The sequence below is a fragment of the Megascapheus bottae genome, chromosome 17 (assembly GCF_031878675.1).
Source record: "Megascapheus bottae isolate mThoBot1 chromosome 17, mThoBot2.hap1, whole genome shotgun sequence".
Taxonomy (NCBI): domain Eukaryota; kingdom Metazoa; phylum Chordata; class Mammalia; order Rodentia; family Geomyidae; genus Megascapheus; species Megascapheus bottae.
Genome location: NC_143525.1, coordinates 18,953,910 through 18,973,615, shown reverse-complemented (window position 1 = coordinate 18,973,615; position 19,706 = coordinate 18,953,910). Strand labels below are relative to the sequence as shown.

The 19,706-nt window shown below is 57.1% G+C and overlaps 1 protein-coding gene across 3 annotated transcripts; it reads right to left on the bottom strand.

Annotated features, from left to right (window-relative positions):
- Positions 1–983: 983 nt before the first annotated feature.
- On the bottom strand, positions 984–19,403 carry Adam11 (ADAM metallopeptidase domain 11). Of its 3 annotated transcripts, XM_090350075.1 has the most exons (27): positions 19,303–19,403; positions 18,773–18,948; positions 10,747–10,823; positions 10,531–10,597; positions 9,468–9,553; positions 9,303–9,378; positions 8,824–8,890; positions 8,690–8,757; positions 8,280–8,354; positions 8,133–8,204; positions 7,792–7,958; positions 7,231–7,315; positions 7,017–7,107; positions 6,841–6,892; positions 6,308–6,407; positions 6,154–6,225; positions 5,945–6,037; positions 5,535–5,615; positions 4,945–4,995; positions 4,791–4,854; positions 4,483–4,582; positions 4,187–4,306; positions 3,929–4,097; positions 3,726–3,840; positions 3,553–3,643; positions 3,374–3,391; positions 984–2,887 (listed from the first exon to the last, which is right to left on the bottom strand). In XM_090350075.1, exons 1-27 carry the CDS (start codon positions 19,361–19,363, stop codon positions 2,872–2,874), a joined length of 2,310 nt encoding a protein of 769 aa, XP_090206201.1. In that variant the 5' UTR covers positions 19,364–19,403; the 3' UTR covers positions 984–2,871. The 3 variants fall into 3 exon arrangements, with proteins under 3 accessions (XP_090206201.1, XP_090206200.1, XP_090206202.1); XM_090350074.1 differs by lacking the exon at positions 984–2,887 and having other exon boundaries at positions 2,900–3,391; XM_090350076.1 differs by lacking the exons at positions 984–2,887; positions 9,468–9,553; positions 10,531–10,597; ... (1 more) ...; positions 18,773–18,948; positions 19,303–19,403 and having other exon boundaries at positions 2,900–3,391; positions 8,694–8,757.
- Between the last annotated feature and the right edge of the window lie 303 nt (positions 19,404–19,706).

Sequence of the window (19,706 nt, the reverse complement as noted above, 5' to 3'; positions counted from 1 at the left end):
CAGGCAACAGAGAAAGGGTTAAACGCAAAGATGGAGTTGCTGAGAGGCAGGAGTGATGGAACAAGTTAAAAATAGGCTAAGCCAGCCCAGAGCAAGGAAGGCCAGGGCAAACCTAGACTTGAGTGCGTGACTGATGGGCTGGAGAATAATTCTGGCCTCTTCACTCTGCACACAGAATAGAAAGAGGAAGCCGTTGCCCTCAGGAGATGCCTTAGATATGCCTCTGTATCCTGGAAGGATTGAGATACTGGAATTGGGTAGGGACTGGTGTCTGAATGTGATCCTATGTCCTGTCTCTTCAACAAAGTGCTGTAGTCCTGGAAGACCAACCTGATGGGGAGTGGAGCGATGCTCTTGTACCCACCTACTTGCAACTTTCCAGACCCCTGCTGTTGCTGCTTTATCTCTGTCTACTCCTTTTATAGCTGCCATCTTTCCCCCACTTCCATATCTCTAAGGGGGTAGGGCCTCTTTGGCTCTCCCATGGTTCCTTTCTCCCTCTTCCCCAGAATCAACCTTGGAGGGGAAGTGGAAAGACTGTAACATATCCCAGGCTCAAACTCAGGCCTCTGACCAGTCCATGTCTAGTGTGGCCCAAGTCCCTGCTCCCCATCACAAGCTCAGTGGAGCAAAGATGGGGAAACCATCCAGATTTTAAGGCTTGCCCAATTTCCTGAAACTGGGAAGAAAGGAACAGCTTCTCTGACTTCAACCATGAAAGGACATCAGGTGACTGCTTTGTGGAAGCCAGCATAAGGGTACCTCGTCTTTGCTGGGAAAGCAGAGGAAGGGAGAGCCAGGCCTCCACCCAGTACTGCTTCCTCACTGAGAATGGGGAGACTCGCCCTTTCCTTCCCCTTCCCCTGTTGTCCTAGGCACGGCACTTACATTCCCTTCCAGGATCCATGGGCAGTGGGGATCTGAGATACCCGGTGTGATGGTTTACAGAACGGAGAGACACAAGCCAGTATGAGCTCCATGGAAGCCCCAGGATGAGATCTTTAATTGATGCTCCTGGCCCGCCTCCCCCCAGCCCTAGATGATGTATATACAAGATGCAGAGGGAGCCAGGTCCAAGCCAGGCCAGTGCAGCTCTCATTCCTCCCTGGGAACTGCCAGGCTGGGCACCACCAGGATGGGGCCAGATGATACAGGCAGCTAGGAGCCAAGGTGGACTGGTCACAGGAAGTCTTGTGCCTGCCACTGATGTGTGGATGTACACACATACACACACAGGCACGGAGACATATGCCTGTGTATGTGCAAGCATTCACATCCCTGCAGAGATGTGGCTCCATATGCCTGTGCCATGTGCCTATGGGCACACCTGCCATCCAAGAATGGAGTCCTCCAGATATTGTGCTCTTCCTTCTGTCCTGGTCTGAAGGGCACCCACCCAGCCCTTTCACTGGGGCTTAGTACTGAGAACCCCACTATAGCCAGATGCCATCCAGTCACTCAAAAGGCCATCTATGGGTTGCAGACTCCAGTTTGTCTCTGAGGATGCTTCAGATAAATAGGGAGCCATTTTCTCCATAAAAAGACCTTCAAAAAGACTCCAGAAAAAAAAGGGGGGGGACTTGGACAGGCAGCTAGGAAATCCTAGAGTATTCAGAACCCCCAGCTGAGCCCTGGGAGGGGTACCCCAGGGAGGGGACCCATTCATTTGTGGCTTTCATCCATAAGGCAGCCCACCCCTGACCTGCTCTGCCAGCTGACTTAGGGCAACGAGCCAGAGCAAGGATGTGAGAGAAGGCCATGGCAGACTTTGTCAGAGGGTGTGGAAGTCTGCCATTCTGGCCTCCTCCTGGCTTTCCAGCTCAGCCACAGCAGGAACCAGGGGACAGATGGGGACATCTGTAAACTTATTACTTGGCCCTGGCATACAGATAGGGAGTAAAAAGGGTTTGATGGGGGTTCTGAGGACTTCTCTAGAAGCCCAGGATCATCCAGGCCTGTCTTTTCCTGACTTTCTCTTCCATGTCACAGGCACTGGGTCACCTCAGGCCCTCTCTACCAGGAGAGTGCTCACTGGAGGGTCTGCCTGGCCTGGAACTGCCAGGCCACACCAGGGACACCTAAACCCTGAGACAGGTAGGTGACCATTAATTTCAGGAACTATATTTTCTATTCCCTTTGTGTCCCATGTAAAGGGAAAGGTGTGTCATTTTGGAACTGAAGACAGTCTGGGACATGTGGTCACCATACCCAGAGCCTAGGCGTTGGGCATAGGACAGGCAGCTTTGGTTTGAATCAGCACTATACTTCTTGCAAAGCTCTGTGGGGTTGGGCAGAGTGGGGTGAGCGGGCATGCCCAGCCTGTGCCTGGGGTCAGTGACAGGATTCCGGGTGTGAGCCTCCCAGGGGAGAGCCTAGAGGCTGGCCAGGCCTCCAGGCCCTGCTGTGAGTGTCAAGACAACTTTAGAACTGTCCTGGCCTCAGCACCCCCAAAGTTACATTCATCTGTTAAGATTAAGTTGGGGAAAAAAAAAAGGATGTCAGAGTCGGTCTCTTCCCCCTAGGCATCAGAGGAAGGCCATGGTCCTAGAGGCCTGGGTTTGAAGGCCATGTTTGCTGGTGGCCCCCACTTGAGCTGTGCCGGTCTGTGATGAAGGAAGCTACATTCACATGGGGAGACTTGGAGTGTGAGGCCAAAGCCATATGAGGTGGAAATGAACTCCAGGCTGGGCCACCCAGGTGGTGCAGAGGGCAGGGCCACAGTCCCACCCCAAACCCTGTGGAGCCAGGAGTTGAAGGGTTTGGACCTGGAAGACATTTGCACGGTGCCTCCCTCTGTGGCTGGGTGGGGGGCAGCCTCATGATTCAGGACCGAGACGGTGGGTGCCAGGCTCGGAAGGAGGGGGATGGCTCTTAGGCCCCTCCAGACCTGGAAGGGAGAGGGGGAATCAGGGAAGGATAGGAGGCAGGGCCCAGAGGGAGAGCCCTCCACCTGGGCCCTGGGAGGTGAGTGCTGGGCCCTGAAGGCAGCAAGTCACAGGCTGGCTGGGAGGGATCTGGCGGAGGTCAGACAGCGGTGACATGGCAGACAAAACAGATGGACGCAGAGGGAGGCCCCCTCCCAGGGTTTGGGGTTTGCCGGGCACAGCTCCAGGCCCACCTGGCCAGGGGGTCTGGCCAGAGGAAAGGCAGCAGAAGGTGGCTCACAGCCTGAGAGGGCAGGTGGGCAGGAGAAGGGGCAGGGCAGGCTGAGGACTTCCTTCCCAGGCTGCCAGCAAGGTTGCAGGAGGGAATCGGCCCCAGTTCCCAACCAACAGAATGCGAGAGACGAATGAGATGGAGGAGACAAGGACAGCAACAGCGGGAGGGATGATGTGGCCGGCGTCACACTGCCCCCTGCTGGGTCGGGTCATACCTTCCTCTGCGGATGTTTCTTCAGGAGGCCAAGGAGAGGACAAGCAGAGAAAAAGGAAAAGGAGCATGACCTTCCCTTCTCTAAGAGAGGGACCTCTGGGCTCCGAGCCCCTCCGCTCCAACAGTCTGGGTTTCTGCTCCCCACAGATGCCAGAAATCTAGAGGGTGTGTGTCTCTTACTTAAATCCCCAGCCCGTGCCGCCCAGGACGATGGCTGCGACCAGGACAGCCCCGGCGATGGAGCCAATGATGATGTTGGTGCCACTGGGACCTGGGGAGGAGAGAAGGGCTTGGTTGGCAGAGACAGGCATGGAGAATGGGAGACAGGTCATGGCAGCCAGTTTGAGTCTCACCTTTGTATCTCTCCGTCTCGCCGGTGGGTGGGGATGTGGGCAGGGGGTTGTGGATACTGCAGTCTTTGCCCGTCCAGTCAGGCTGACAGATGCACTTCCCTTCATTGCTACAGACCTAGGGGCAAGTGGGGTTGGCAGAGGTGAGCAAGGGCGTGTGCCCTGCTGTAAGCCTCTCCCACCACCTCTGACCTCTAGGTACCAACCCCGTGGTGAGAGCAGATTCGGCGCTCCCCACTGCCCGGGCAGGTACTGAAGTTGAAGGCAGAAGCTGGCAGGCAGCGATGGTCCAGGCACAGCATATTGGGCCCACAGGCCGTACCATCCTCCACATAGCTCAGGTCAGAGCCATCAGCCAACTGCACATGGCCTCCCCTGGCAAACAGGACAGCCAGCTCCCATTCCTGTCCAGCTCCCATCAGAGCTGTCCCCTCCCCTTTCCCAGCCATAGTCCCAGCCGACACCTGCAGTCCAGCTCCTTGCCCTGATGGTAGAAAGTGACACTGCTGATATCTCCGCCCAGGTCTCCCAGCCGAGGAGCTCCAGAAACGTTGACACAGAGGAGAAAGCCACAGAGTACATCCCTGTTGGGATATACAGGAACAGCCCCAAGTTTGGCCCAGCCAGTGAATGCTGATCTGCCTTCTCCATTGGGCCTCACAGGCCCCCTCCTAGGAGAAGCTGCTGCCCCATCTTGGAAAATTTTCACCCTTTCCACAGGGCTGGAGACATCCATCAGGTGGGCGCCTTGGCTACTCACTGCTTGTTGCACTGGACCCAGCCTGACCCCTTGCGGCCACAGTTCCCACGCTCTGTCCCCTCCACGTTCAGTTTCTCATAGCAAAAACGATCAGCGGCCACTGCAGGCAGGTGATGTCAGGAATTACCCGGCCGCCCCAGGCCCTCGGTCAGCACCTCCCCAGGCTGGCCAGGTTACCGAGATTCTGGGGGAGCCACACATTTGACTGGGGCATGGGAGACACATCCTCCCTCCCTCCCCTACCTCTCCCTAGCCTCTCCATTCTGGGTCCTCCACAGTCCTCATCTACCTGCTCTAGCCACACTCACCATGGCCCCAGAGGGCCTGGCATTGCCGGTCCCGAGTTTTGCAGCGACCCCCATAGCAACGGCCCTAAGGGACCAACAAAGAGACAAGGGATCAGAGTGGAGACAAGAGACTGCCCTGAGTCCCAAGGAGAAGGGGTGCCCACCCTTCTCATACCTGCTCATGATCGCAGTAGTAACCATCCAGCTTATGCAGGTTAGGGGGACACTGTGGAGGGAGGGGCTAACTGAGCAGAGCAGCCCCACACTCAAAGCCTGAGTTCCACCCCAGGGAGGAATGCAGATGTGCCAAATTCCCCCAAGTAGGGGCTCATGTCTCACCCACAGCATTCTTTCCACATCAAATAAGTGAGGGGTTCTGTCTGATTCTGTGGATTCATAAGCCTACCTCAGTTTCCAGCACCCACCCACATGGCAGGGCAGGGAGAAAATGCCTGGTACTTAATTAGGATATAATGGATGCAGACTAATATTGTCCGGTTTGCTCTCTAGCCTACAGTAGGTAGTGTGGTGCCAGGCACTGGGAATACCAGCCAGACTACAAATGCTGGTCTAATGATCCAAGGAACAAAGCCAGGAGACACTAAGAGCCCCTTTCTAGGAGAAAGAAACCAGGGCTCATAAACAGCAGGCCTGGCTCGCTGCAGAGCACAGGGGGTGGGGAGAGCGGGTCACCCTCAGAGGTAAACCTGTAAGGGTAAGAAGTGCCTTGCCCAGGGCTCTGTAGGATGACTTGACTGAGCAGACCTGGCTTGAATCCCCAGTGCAGGTCTCAGCGATGTCACACTCGTTTACAGCCTCTCGGCAAGAGACACCTCTCGGCTCATACTAGGGAAAAATGCATTCATGGGCTCAGACAGGACACAGCATCGCCCTCTTCACCCTAATCCCTAGACAGACTGGCATTTCTGTGCTCCCACCACCTCTGCTGGCCATTCCCAGACCCTGGTAGCCTCAAGAAGTTCTGCCTTCCACACCCCTTAGTGCCCATGAAGCCCCGCCCCATGACACCACTGGTTCGTTTTGTGTGTGTGTGTGTGTGTGTGTGTGTGTGACAGGGCCCGCCCAGATACGAGTCCCTCCCTCTCAGAACCCATCTCCTTCCCTAAATCCCACCAATAGTTGGATGGCATCCAAACATCCCTCCCCCTCCTCACCTTGCAGCGGCGACAGCAGAGCCCATCGCTGCACATGGCGTCGTGAGTCAGGGTGCATTTCTTGCAGCAGTTGCCACCCGCGCGGCTGCATTCCTGAGGGTCGGCAGCGAGAAGCGCAGGGAGGCGGGCGAGCCCTAATGCTTCCCATCGCGTCCATCCGCGCGTCCTCCACCGGGCACCCACGCCAGATGCCCGTCCCAGCTACTCACCTGCACTGAGCCGCAGTCACACTCCTCCCCCGCTTCCACGAAGCCGTTCCCGCACTCGGGAGGGTCCAGGAGCTGGACCAAGGAGGGAGGTGGGGAGTCTGACCAGGTCCTTGCCCACAGCCCGCTCCCTGGTTCCCGGCCCTGGAGCTGGTACCTTGAGGGGTTTGTTGAAGAGGCAGCTCCCACCTCCCTCTTGCAGAAACTGGTTGTACTCTTCGATGCTGCAGCGGGAGAACTTGCGGGGCAGGTAGAATCTGTGCAAATGTGAAGGGACTGTGTGCACGAGTGTAGCCCTCCAGCCTTGCCTCACCCCTTGACAAGATTGGGGAACTGACCCATCAAAAGACATGGTTGCCAACACTAGGAGGCTAGGGTTCTGCCCTGGGAAAGCCCATCAAGGAGGGTGAGTGAGGATCCTCAAGGCAGGGTTGGAGCGCTCTGGAGAGATGGCGCCTCTGCATGCGACTTGGGCGCCGCCCAGTGGCAACTGCGCACACCACAATCTGGCTAGTTGGGGTGTTGAGCAGGACAAAATTGAGTCTTCCCTAAATAGTGCTTGCAGACAACCCGCATGTTAGAATGCTAAGCGTTGTCAGCTGGGTCTTTTGAGGCCACCAGTCCAGATGGCCATCTAGCGCTTGTTGTAGGACTCTCCTCCAACACCCGAGTTTCTCCCTAAGAACTCACCCAGTGTCTTCCATGATGCAACCCAGCCAGATGTCTGGACATTTGCAGTCCCCTGAAAGGTAAGCCGGGACATGAGTGGGTCAAAAACAGCCCCCGCACACCCTTTCACTTCTAGATGTGCTGAGTGTGCATCTGGGCTGGACCCAGGGCCTACAGGGGAGCCTCGGAGGAGATACCTGCTGAGCTCCGGTGCTTGTTCCACATCATGCCCAGGTTCTGCCCCAGCGTCTGGGCCAAGGTCACTGCCATGGCCCCCATGTTGCCATACTGAGGGTAGGGAAGATAGATATGAAGATATGTACCTCCTTTAAACATGCACCTAGGCCTCCACAGTCCCTCCTGCAGATACCCACCCCACCCCACCCCACCCCTGCCTACCTCCCAACTCACCTCGTTCACACCCCCACCCCGGGACAACGAGCAGATGCCCCCCACATAGGCTGCCCCACTGCTGGTGCTCTGGAAGGTTCTGCCCCTGGAAGGAGAGGGTTGTTAGGATGGTTTCCATCCTACCCAGGGCCCCGATCATCTTCTCTTGGAGAGGTAGGTCTTGCCCTTCAGATCAATGTGTGGCCTCAGGCAAGTTCTTCCCTCCCCTGGGTTCTTTAGGAGAGGCTCCCTTTGGCTCATCTCTAGCTGCAAGGCCCTTTTATTAGACGTTTCCTCTACCAGGTCCTGGGTCTCAATGGAAGGGATGATGGGACTGTCTAAAAGGGTGGGAACCAATGGAGATCAGAGGGCACAGAACCACCAGGGTTAAAGAGAACCACCAGCCTAAGATTCAGGGGATGCTTGGCTAGGTGCCCATAGCCAGGAGAGGTAGCAGGTACAAAGTGAGCCTGGTACCCACAGACTTCAGATTCTGGGGAGGGTAGCTGACAGGGGCAGGTATTCAGGAACCTTGTGGGCAGCGAGCAGAAGCTGGCAGGGTGAACAGGACGGGGGACTCACGAAAAGAGGTGAGTGGCATCGCTGGGCTCAGGTAGACCTTCCCGCCGGTACACCATGAGCCGGGATAGGGTCTCCAGGAGGTCATCCTGCACCTGGATCTTATCCCCATCTGCCCATGTTTCCATGGCAACCAGCACAATGCGGGTGTTGAGCTGCTCCTTATATATCTGAGTGCAGAGGGGAGAAGATGAGGGGAGTGGAAGGAAGAGTAGGACTCGGGATGGGGGGAGGGATGGAGGGCCTCAATCTGTCCCTCCAAGGAAGTAGGGATCAGAGGTTGACGGTGACCCCTGAGTGTGCACTGGAGGAAAGAGCTGGGAGAGAGGAGAAAGGCTGCTTACCACATCCGCCAGGTTCACCACAGACTTGGCAAAGTTACTGGTCAGGACCACAGACTGCCGCATCTGCTCAAACTGGGAAGGGAGGAGTGGGCTAGGGCGAGGTTCCTCTGGGCCCTTTGTCCGGTGTCCCTCAGCCTGGGGACTTACCAGCTGATGGTCATTGATCACAATTAGCTCCACATACTTGGTCTCGCTGTGCACTGTGGGGTGGCCCCTGCGGACCTAGGGGGCGGGGCAGCACTTGGAATCAGTCCCCTCCATGTCTGGCCTCATGGAAAAACTCGTGCAGGGGTGGAGGGGTCTAGACTCCAGTCAGGGATAATCAGACCCCCTACTGGCAGGGGACACATTCCTCTCAGCCTGGGATGGAGGTGGTAGACAAGCAGCCTCTGATTGCCTGAGGTGGATGCCAGTGGTAGGGAGAACTGGGGGTACACCCCCACAGCTGGTTCTCTGACCCCTGGCCCCATCACTCTGAGCCCCACCAGTAGGGGTGTCCTCTGCCTCTCGCCACAGCCCAAGGTCTCTGTAGCCTGAGGTCTGAGCGGGCCCCGTACCTGCCTTTTCCTTCTCAGCCTCGGCAGGTTTGGAAGAGCAGAATGGGCAGGGGCAGCAAACAGGCAGCCTGTGGGGAGGGGCAGGTGAGAGGGGCACAGCTGCCCCCTCCCCAGCCCACCTTTCCCTCCCTTACCTGGTTCCCTGCATCCGAGGGGGTCTGGGAGGAGAGGGGTCCGGTAAATGAGGTGGGGAAGGGGTCCCTGCAATGAGGGAAATTAGTTCTTGGGGGGCCGAGCAGGTCTCCTCTGGGCCCTGTTGATTTGTTTTGGGGGGGAGCTCCAGCCCTTCCCTCCTCCCCACCCTGGGGTGACCCAGAACTGGCCAGAGCTCCCATGTCGGATCTGATCTCCCAGATGCTCATATTCCGGGGTCAAGACCTGGGGGCGCCCTGAGAGACAGGGGCAAAGGACACTGGAGCCCAGTGGGAGGTCATGTGGGGGGCAGAGGGAACATTGGAGCTGGGGTCACAAGAGGCAGGAACCAGAGCTGGGTGCACTGAGGAGGACAGTGAGGCTGAGGTGACTGATGGCGGGAAGGAGGAAGCAGCCACAGCTGTGGGGACAAGCAAGGCAGGGCCACTGGAGGGATGGTGAGGATCTATACAGGGCTTACTTGGGGGGCTCCCCAAGGCCCAGCCATCTCTTGGGGTTCCACGATGTAAGTCAGGTTGCCATCAGAGAAGACCCCACTGTGGAGAGAGGTGCAGCTTCCCTATTGTCCCAGCCTGGGCAGAAAGCTTCCCTACCCACTTCCCTTATGTCCCCAAACTGTACTCACTGCAGCCCCTGGCAGGTGGACAGGGCCGCGAAGGAGTGAGGGTTGCCCCGGAGCTTCCCCTGGTAGTAGCAGTGGTCTCCGGCCCTCTGGGGAGAACAGAGCCTTGAGCTGGGGATGGGGGAGGGGCCCAGGAGCTGTCCCTGCTGCGGGCCCCATGGGCTCTGGAATTTGCATCTAAGCTGGTGATGCTCCTTATCTGTGTCACTCTGGGCTAGCTCCTAACTCTCCTTACTTAGACATGAGGGCACGGGACCACAGCTACGGTTTGTTCTTGGCCATTCATTGGGGCTGGGAAAAGGATCCCCAGATTGCTTTGAGAATGACAATGAATCCTTCTATGGCATCTGCTGTGTGCCAGCCCTGTCCTGGGCACTCCCCACACTTTATACCCCGTCAGCCCTCCCCATCTTCTTTACCCACTGTCCCCATGGCCAGGCCCCCAGACAATAGACTGAGGAGCTGTGACAACGGGGTGGGGGTCCTAGTCAGACTCATGGGTCAGAGGGGCAGCAGCACCGCCTCCCCCAACTCCTCTTCCTTCAGAATTACTTGTGCTCCAGTTATAGAACCGGCTGGTGTCGTGGAGGGGGGAGGGCTATTTATAGCTACTCATTCATCTTTGTTCAGGCTCAGGGCCTCCAAGGCTGGGACCCTGGTGTGGTAAATGGCCTGGAATCCTGGGGGAAGTGGAGGCGTTTCCTCTCCTGTCCCCAAGGGGAAGATACTGGAGACATAGCTGGCATGGCATGGTGAAGGGCACTGTCCATCTCCAAAAAGGAGGCTGGCAAGAAGTTAGACTTCTCACCCTGTGTGGGCCCCCACCATGTAACCTGCCCACCCCGGCTGCTGATTCTTGGAGCCTCCAGGGTGAGGAAGGATGTGAGGTCTCCAGGGATGAGGCCATCGTGGGTTCATCCCTGACCTCATGTCCGTCAGCCACCTGTCTCTCCATCTTTTGTTGCTGTGCTAAGGATGGAGCCCAGGTCTTGGGCATGCCAGGCAAGCGCTTCACCCTTGAGCTACATGCCCGGCCCTGTCCCTGACCCCTCCCAGAGGCACTCACGGTACTGTGCTGGGTGGTCCCTCCTCGGCTGAAGTGGCGCTCCACATACTGTGAGGAGAGGAGGTGGCTGGAGTAGCAAGAAGGAGAGTCATTGGTGCCACTGGCTCAGTGGGTCTCATCCCAGCTCCTCCCACCTAGGCAGCCCCACCCAGCCAAGTCCAGGCCTCTCCTTGCCCATCCCTGCTACCCAAGCCCCGGGATCCGGGCCACACTCACTGGTTCAGCTCCAGGTCCAGGGTGAAGTTGGAGTTGAAGGCTGGGATGACGAAACTCACCTGGGCCAGGTGCACAGGCTGGCATGGGGAAGGTAGGGAGACGTCAGCCTGAGAACCCTGCAGGTGGGAGTTGGGGACTCTGGGGTAGAGGGTGCCCTGGGAAGGGGCAGTGCAGCCCCAGCAGCTGAGGGGACCCCTTATCAGGGAGAAGAAGCTTTGTACAAGCTCCTCTCCTTTCAAGACCCGGGGAGCAGGGGCAGGTGCTCCTCCCTGGACATGGCCCACCCTTGGCCCTCTGGTGGTCTTCCGCCCGGGGCCTCGTGCCAGGCCCTCCTGGGACATGTTATTGGCAAGGCCACTCCCTGTCAGTGGGACAAATGGAAGGTTCCAGAAGGCTCATGGAAAGAGTGAAAGGCCTCTGTCCTGGAGGTGCTTTCTTTCCATCCTCAATCTCCACAGGAGCCCTGGACAGTGCAGACACAGGTGGAGTGGGCGGGACCTGACCACAGGGCCCTGGATGTTAGGCAAGGGGCAGGTGTCATCCAGATAAGAGGAAAGGACTTGGCTCCTCTACCCCCAAATCCATTGCCCTCTGCCTTGCTCAAAGCAGATCATCTTTAATATTTCAATCCCATGGTTAATTTTTAAACATGGAAGTTTTCCTGATAAATTTTTAAAAGGACCTATGCAGTGGGGCTGGGAGGCTCCAGGTTGCCACGGCAACGGACCAGGCCTGCACAATATGGCTGCCCTCCCCAGCCTGGTGCCCAGCCACATGTGCAGGGGTGTGGGATGGGGTGGATGTAAGAGCATGGAGGGAAGCCCCTCACGACAAAACTTGCAGGAGAGTCTGAGATAAGGAGACGTTGGCCTGCCCTTGAGTCATAACCATCCTCAGGACACACCTGGAGATCCCACCCCAACCTAAACTGGTGGACACACAGGAAAGGTCTGAGCAAGCTCAAGGGCTGGAACATGCTTCCCAGCTTGTCCAGGAGCCCCAGACACCAAGATGGGCCTGCCATTCCACCCTGCTCATGGGCATCTTCTAATGGCTCTAGCGACAGGGAAACAGCAGGAAGGGCCGTAGCCCCAAAACAGCCACAGCTCAGGCCTAGCTGTCCTCTACCACCCAATCCTAACGAGTCCCGAGTGAGCACTGCTCAGGTGCCCTGCGTGGGTCTGAGGCCTTTATAGGTATTGGATTTGGTCTTCACAACAATCCTGAGACACACGCTACTGCCACTTGCATCTGACAAATGGGGGCACTGAGGCACAGACAGGCTAAGCGAATTCACCTGAGGACACATAGCATAGAGGTGGTGGAGCTGGCCTGGGAAGGGAGACCTCTGAGCCCCAAGGACACCAACTCACCCCATCCCAGGCCAATCAAGTCCCCAAGCTCCTTCCTGAGCCCCTACAGCATCGATCAGACTTGAAATAGAAAGTCAAGGGCACGGAGTCCCCACTTCCTTCCAAACCCTCAGCCTGGGCCAGCTCCACTCTTCCCTCCCTGTTTCTGGCCCAGTTCCCTTCCTCACCATACCTGGGCATCCCTACCTGCCCTTCCCTCTTCTCTCTCCCACTCCTCTCCTCCCCTCTGAGCTGTGCTTGCTTGTGTGGCTGCCCTGAGGAGCAGTGTGCTCGAGCCCCTTGTCCTGATGCCACTCAGGCTGTGCACCCTCAGGGATGACCCAGCCCCCTCTCTGAGCCTCAGAGAGGCTAAAAAAGGTAAAATGAGTTCATTTCCAAGGTTAGGAGGTGAGTTTGTGGAAGCCATGTTTCTGGAAAATTCTATCATTTCCCCACTCAGGAAAGCAGTAAGCCAACCAACTTGGTCTGCTTCCTCTGCTGCCTCCACTCTGAGAAAGGCTGCACCGGTGAGGCAGTGCCAGCTATGGCAGCTTCTTCCTGCAATCTGGGAGGCTGAGTAGTGGGGGGGACGGGGACAGCTGCCTGGTCACCAGGCCTGAGAGGAAGCAAGGCACAAGGAGCCAGTGCCCACCAAAAAAGGCAGATGGAAAAAGGAGAGAGACTAGGTACGTGGGACACTGGCCCAGCTGGCTGGGGGCACAGGTCTGACCCCTGTCTGAGCAGACAGCCAGGTCAGGTAAGCTCCTCTCAATCCCAGCTGCTGTACCAGGTCCCTGGAAGCAGGGTTGTAGGGGGGAGGGGCGGTTTCCTGCCAGTGCCAGAGCCCTATAACCCCAGCCAAGCTCCAGACCGGTGCTCTGCCCAAGCTAGATAGTGCTCTTACAGAGTCTGCCTCCTGCCCCTGCCCTGACCCTGGCCTTATCTCATTACCTCTCAGTCCCTGGGGCCCTCTAGTCTTGAGGTCACCTCAGTCCTCCAGCCTCCCAGCTCCCTGCCCAGCTCAACGACCCCATGCCCTGCACTTGTTTCTTGATCCCAGGCCATCCTGGCTCCCACGTGCTCCAGCTCATTTGATCTCAACCATCTGGTTGAGATCTTGTGGGATCCTCATTTTACAAATGCCACTGAGGCTCGGGGAGAGACATGCGGAGGTGACACGCTCTGGGTCACACTGGCTCTTACCCTTGGGCTTGGGGTTATATCTGCTTTGACAGCTGTGGCACTTGGTATTGCGATGACCTCTTTACCCCTAGGCTTCCACCCTTCTAGCCCACCCTCTTCTCTGCTTCAGAGGAGGGCCTCGTCCACACTTCCTGTCAGGACTGACCAGGGTCACAGTGCAGGGAGAAGGAAGAAGAGTCTGCCCACACCTCAAAGCTTGGATGTCCAGCCTGTGCCCCACATCTAAGAATCCTAGGGTTAGGAAGAGGACTAAAGATAGTTAGGGTCCCATGTCCCCAGAATACCTGAGCCTGCAGAGCCCAACACCCCACCGCCTCCAGACACCGTCCTTCAGGCCTCTGCCCACCGTGCTGTACCCCATTCTCTCACTTTATCTCAGAGCTTGTTCTTGCCACCCCTCAGTCTTTGATACCCGTGTGTGTGTGTGTGTGTGTGTGTGTGTGTGTGTGTGTGTGTGTGTGTGTGTGTGTGTGTTGGTCCTAGGGTTCTGGGCACTGCCCCTGAGATTTTGTGATCAAGACTACTGCTTTACCACTTGAACTACAGCTCCACTTCCAGCTTTTTAGGTGGCCAATTATAGTTCAGAGTCTCATAAACTTTCCCAGCAGGCTGGCTTGGAACTAACTGTAATCCTCAGATCTCAGCCTCCGGAGTAAGATTACAGGTGTGAACCAGCAGCGCGCGCATGCCAGCACGTGCGCACGTGTGTGTGTGTGTGTGTGTGTGTGTGTGTGTGTGTGTGTGTGTGTGTGTGTGTGCTGGTACTGGGGCTTGAATTCAGGGCTTTTGTGTTCTCACTTGGCTTTTTTGTTCAAAGTTAGCACTCTACCACCTGAGCAATACCTCCATTTAGAGCTTTTGCTGGTCACCTGGAGATAAGAGTACCAGATTTGTCTGTTGGGCTGGCCTTGAACTTTGCTCCTCAGATCTGAAATTCTCCTAAGTAGTTAGGATTGCAGGTATGAGCCTCAAGTACCCAGCCGACACTCATTTCTTGAAATAGACACATACATAGACTTATCCCTGATGCACCTTTACTAGGGGTGACCTGTACTCCTCTTGGGTGAGGGCTCTATGCCTTTTCTCCCACCCAGGCCAGTGGGAGACCTGAGGAGCTGCAGAAAGACCCCTTTGTATCACCTCCTCTCACAGGCACATGCCTGAATGGTGGCTTTGTGCAGCAGATCTGGGTGGGTTAGTGTGATTTGCATGTGAAGTGTCTTGCCCCTCACAGGTAAACCTTTCTAGAAGCCCCCTCATTCCTGCTGTGCTTGGAGATACTGGCACCTCTTGGGCTGGGTGGCTGAGCCTGAGAAATGTCAGAGTCAGGAACTCTAATACCAGATGACTGCCCCGACATCCCTCAACAAGGCAGAGGATTTCTAGACAAGGAGAACAGTTGTGTGAATTTCTGATGATGGGATTTGACCTAAAATTTTAAGGACAGGGTCATCAGTCCCTCTGGGGACCAACATTGGACAGCTGGGTTCCCCTAGGCTGCCAGGAGGGTACCTGAGTGAAGCCAAGCCTGCCGGCCAGAGCTGAATGAGAACCTAGCTTCATTCAAACAGGTGACCCCCAAGTGCCCTGAATCCTGTGCTGTCCCCAGACCCTACGCTATTCAGGCACCTAGACCCCATCCCACTGTGCGATCTGGGACATGGAACATAGCTCTGGCTAGATCCCAGGTTAGATGGGGCAAAGGGTAGGGTCTTGCCATTGGTCTGTGGAGAAAGAGGCCCCAGGCATTAGCAGTGACCCACATGGTGGCTCTCTGACCCCAAACTGCAGTGTGCAACTTTTCAGCATAGAGTTTATCCCGTGGGAACTGTCCCTTTGCAGGGATCCTCCTGCTGTGAACCCAGCCCCCACTGTAACTGGCCTCAGAGACCACAGGGTGGCCTTGGTGCCAGTGGCCTCCAACCCTGGGGCATGTCTTGTAAGTGAGCTTCTCTTGTCTTTCCAGCTACTTCTGTGCAGCCACAAAACCCGCATCACAGTTCAGGGTTTCACAGGGGCATCCTCCCTGCATTTCCGGCAAATGCTGCTGTGAGAAGCTCCCAAGGACTCGGCGACTAAGGCCCTCGACACTACTCCAGACATGGATCACTTCCCTGTAGGCTGAAGCTCCCCTGTGCTAGGTATGACACACACAGAGCTTCTTGTGAACGAGAAAGGGTGACCCACTGGCCATACACAGCCTCGTGAGCCCAGGGGTTTCACTCATTTTGGTGACTTCCTGTTGTGGTGTCCTCGTGCACTCTGACCCTCCCCCCTCTACAGCAAACTCTTTGTGATCGCACATTTCTGCACTTCGAACTCTCTGCTTCTCTGGGCTAGGTCCTGATGGCTGACCTTGTAATTCTAGCTACTGAGGAGGCTGAGATCCAAAGGACTGAGGCTTGAGACTAGCCTGGGTAGAAAAGTCCAGAGGGACTCCGTCTCTAAAATGGCCAGCAAAAAGCCAGGCTAGCCAGGCATGGTAGCTCACGCCTGTAATCCTAGCTACTCAGGAGGCTGAGATCTGAGGATCAAGGTTCAAAGCCAGCCTGGGCACAAAAGAACCTGAGACTCTTATCTCCAATTAACCTCTAGAAAATGGGAAGTGAGGATTGGCTCAAGGGTAGGGTGGTAGCCTTGAGCTGAAGAGCTCAGGGATAGCTCCCAGGCTGAGTTCAAGCCCCAAGACCCACCAAAAAAAAAAAAGCCTGGCCTAGAGGCATGGCTCCAGTGGTAGAGTGCTGCTGCTAACTGAGCATCAAGCAAGTAAGCTGAGCTACTGCAAGGTCTTGAATTCAAAACCTTAGTCCCAGCAAAATAAAAAGGGCTGTTCAGGGATCAATCTTGACTCTGCTACTGAAGTGCTGTGAGACCCGGGATGCACACCGGCCTCAATAAGTCCATGTCTAGACTTATTTCCCATCTGTGAATCCTCCTTGGGATGGACTAAGAATTAAAGAAATTCAGACAGGTGAAGGCAAAAGATTGCCTGCCCAGCAAGGGCCTGGTATCTGATCTCTTTGGTATCTAATTGCTTCCTGCCATCCTCCCTTTTCCTGTCCCAGCCCTGCTTCCCCCAAGGCCCTCAGCACACTGAACCCTTTCCCACTTTCTGTTGCTGGTGGGAAAACTGAGTTTAGGGATCCGGAGAAATGAGCAGGCAAGTGTTTGGGCCTGTCAGACATGTAGCCCAGGCTGCCTCCATAGGACCAGGGGGGCTTGCTGCTGAAATTCCAAAGCAGGGCAATGACAGGCCAAGTGGGAAACGTCCTGCTGGGCTGTGGCTACAGGCTGCATTGCCCCCATCAGCCTTAACCTGTGGAGAGGTGAGGGCCTGGGGAGGCACTACGGGGCTCCTTCCAGTCAGGGGTTTAGCCACCTGCTGTTCTTGTTGGCCTTCTATCTTTCCTGCTCTGGGTGGCTTGAGGAGGTGGCCCTTGGTCCCCAATTCAGAGAACTGAAGGGGAAGCACAGCGTACTGGGTAGTGCTCTGCTCTTGGAGAAAATGACTCCCAGCCCCACTGCCTGAGAGCTGATTGACTTTGGGCAAGTGACTTAACCTCTCTGAGCCTGAGTGTGCTCATGTGAAAATCAGAGCAGAGAGAAGGTATCTGCCTGGAGACTGAGAATGAAGTGATGTAATGCACACTCGCACACCCTCCCCTCCCCCGACACACACACAACAGAGAGCCAGACACAGAGCCTTCCACAGGGCTGACAGCTCTGTCTCAGGGAAAACTAAGGCACAGAGGCATCAGTGTCTTAAGCAAGTTCTCTGGGGGTTTCATGAAGTGCCTGGACAGTGTCAACCCCACAGAATACGCTGACTGAGAGTGACCACTGCCTCAGAACTCCTCACTCACACCCAGGGCCCTCAAACACTGCTCAGGTGTATTCAGAGTCAGCCAGTGGACACAGACACTCACTCAGCAGGATGAGGCCCAAAGAGACCTCCGGCCCACCTAGCCCCTCTGCTCATCCTGGCTTCTCCATATGGCCACAGCAGCTCCCTCCAAACCCCCCTTAAGAAAGGACTAGGCAAAAAAAAAAAAAAAGAAAGGACTAGGCTGGAAGTATAATTTATCCACATTTTGGCCCCATGCTTCCCTTCAACTTTGTCTCTAGACCCCTCCCCCAATCCTTTAGAGCATAAATCACGGTCCCAGTGCTCACACAGGCTAAAGGGCCCTCCAAGGCAACTGTAGGGTGATGAATGCACAGTTCTCAGAAAGCGCAACGAGGGACCAAATGGCAGCCAAGATACCCATCCTGAGCCTGGGATCAACCAGCTTTGTTGCCTAGGGAGCTGGCTTCCAGGGAGCCTGGGAAGGCATTGAAGCTGGCCTTCCCTCCCTGGCCTCCACCTAGCCAGCTAGGGACCATTATCCCCCTCTCCTCTCTCTCTCTTTCTCCCCTGGCTCCCCTCCTGTCCCTTCCCCTCCCTGCTCACTGCCCTGAGTGATGGCCCATCCATTATGCATGCTTCTTCCTGCTCCACTCCATTTCTCCAGTGCTCCCCACCCCTGCACCACCCCATACCTCCCCTCCCTCCCCCTTAAGGGCTTTTAACCAAGTACATTAGGCAGGGCCAGATGCCAGTCTGACAGATGTCTGTAACGTTAGCCTCCGTTTCCCTCCTTCCTCTCTTTGCCCAGCCCAATTTACCTCCCACCACTTGCAGCTGCCTCAACTTCCCAGACTTCAGGGCACCCCCTCCTTTGAGTCTCCTCTACATCTCCTATTTCTGGCTAGGTCTTTGCTACCCAAACCTCTGCCGCCCGCATTGGCCTGGCTAACTTTCAGCTTCAAGCTCCTGGAGAGCAGAAGCATGCTGAATGAATATTCCATCTGGGTGATTATTATTCACATGATATTAATTAATTATTAATTGCAATTAATCCCCTTCATTCCTAACCTTCCTCTGGGAGGGTGGTGGGGGCCAGCAGTTGACAGAGACAGGACACAGGTAGAGGTGGCCATGTCCTGATGAGCTTGGGGGGGCTTCAAACTATTTTCTAGTGCCAGGACAGGAAGGAGGCAATAGTCTGTCAGTGCACACAGGGAAACTGAGGCAGGAGCAAACACCAAGCTGTTTCAAAGAAACAGCTGAGGGAGACTTTGGGAGCCTGAATCCCTGAGTATTTGGCTGCTTCTTTTGACCAAACTGTGCTTTAAGCAGGACCATTAACTCTGGCAGGTAGGCTGGCAGAAGACTGGACCCTAAGCAGACTAGGCTGCGAGGGTCTCGGATGGCACAGGGTTTTCACAGCGGTGAGAGGAGCCTGGAGCTGGGCAGGCCCAGTGTGTCTTTGCACTGCTGGCCTCCAGCTGCACCTGATGGACCACTGTACCCAAGGGGAAGCTGCAGGAGCTGCAGCCATGGAGGTCCCGGAACCTGGCTCCCCAGGGGCCTCCAGGGGGCTCTGAGGCCTGCTTTAAGCCCCTTGGCCTCGCCACCCAGCCTCACTCACCGGGCCTCCCGGCCGCTCCTGGCGGACTCTGGTGTCCAGCTGCTGCTTTCGGACCTCTCCCCCAGAGCTCTCCCCTATCAGACGGCTGGGCTCTGTGACCTCTGGGACTTCTGGGCTCCCCAGCTGGGGTGAACCCCTCCAGTGCAAAGCTCCGCTGGGACCCTGGGACCCAAGACCTGGGGCGAGATAAGGCCATGGCTGCAGAAGGATGCGCTCCATGGGCCGTGGGGCAGGCGCCCTGGGAGAGGAGTGGACAGCCCCGGTCCCTGCCCGGCGTGGCCCTGACAGCAGGGGTGGGGGATCTGGGTGCCCCGCGGAGACTCCAGCCCCACGGGGAGGGGGTCAGCAGCTCCCTCCTGCCCGAGTCACGACTGCCCCCCCCAACCCGCAGAGCCCCGCAGAGCCGGCAGGGGGGCGCCGGGGCCCGGACAGGTGGGCGGACGCACCCCGCCGCGCTCGGGACCCGCCGTCACCGGAGCGTTGCCGCAGAATCCGCCGCAAAGCCCGGGGCGCGGGCGGGGGTCACTCACCGGGCGCGGGGAGCAGCGGCAGCAGCAGAGCCGCGAACGCCCAGCGCCGCAACTGCCTCATGGTTCGCTCATAATCCTGGGGCTCCGGGGGCTGCGGCAGCGGCTGCGAGCGGCGGCGGCGGGAGGGGGACGGGAGGAGGGCGGGGGCGGCGGCGCCGGCGCCCGCGGCGGGCCGGGCGGGGGTCTCGGGCGGGGGCCGGCGGGGAGGCGCCCGGCTCAGCGCGCTCTGGCCAGGGCCATCCCGGCGGGGCGGCGGGGCTGGGTTAAGAGCCGAGCGGCGAGCACGTGAGCCGAGGGCCCGCCCCCCGCGCCCCCCCAGCTCGGCTGGCCCGGGCCACCGCAGCCCTGGGAGGACAAAAGAGGCGCCGCCCAGACCCCCCACCCTACCCCGCTCCGCCTGGGGA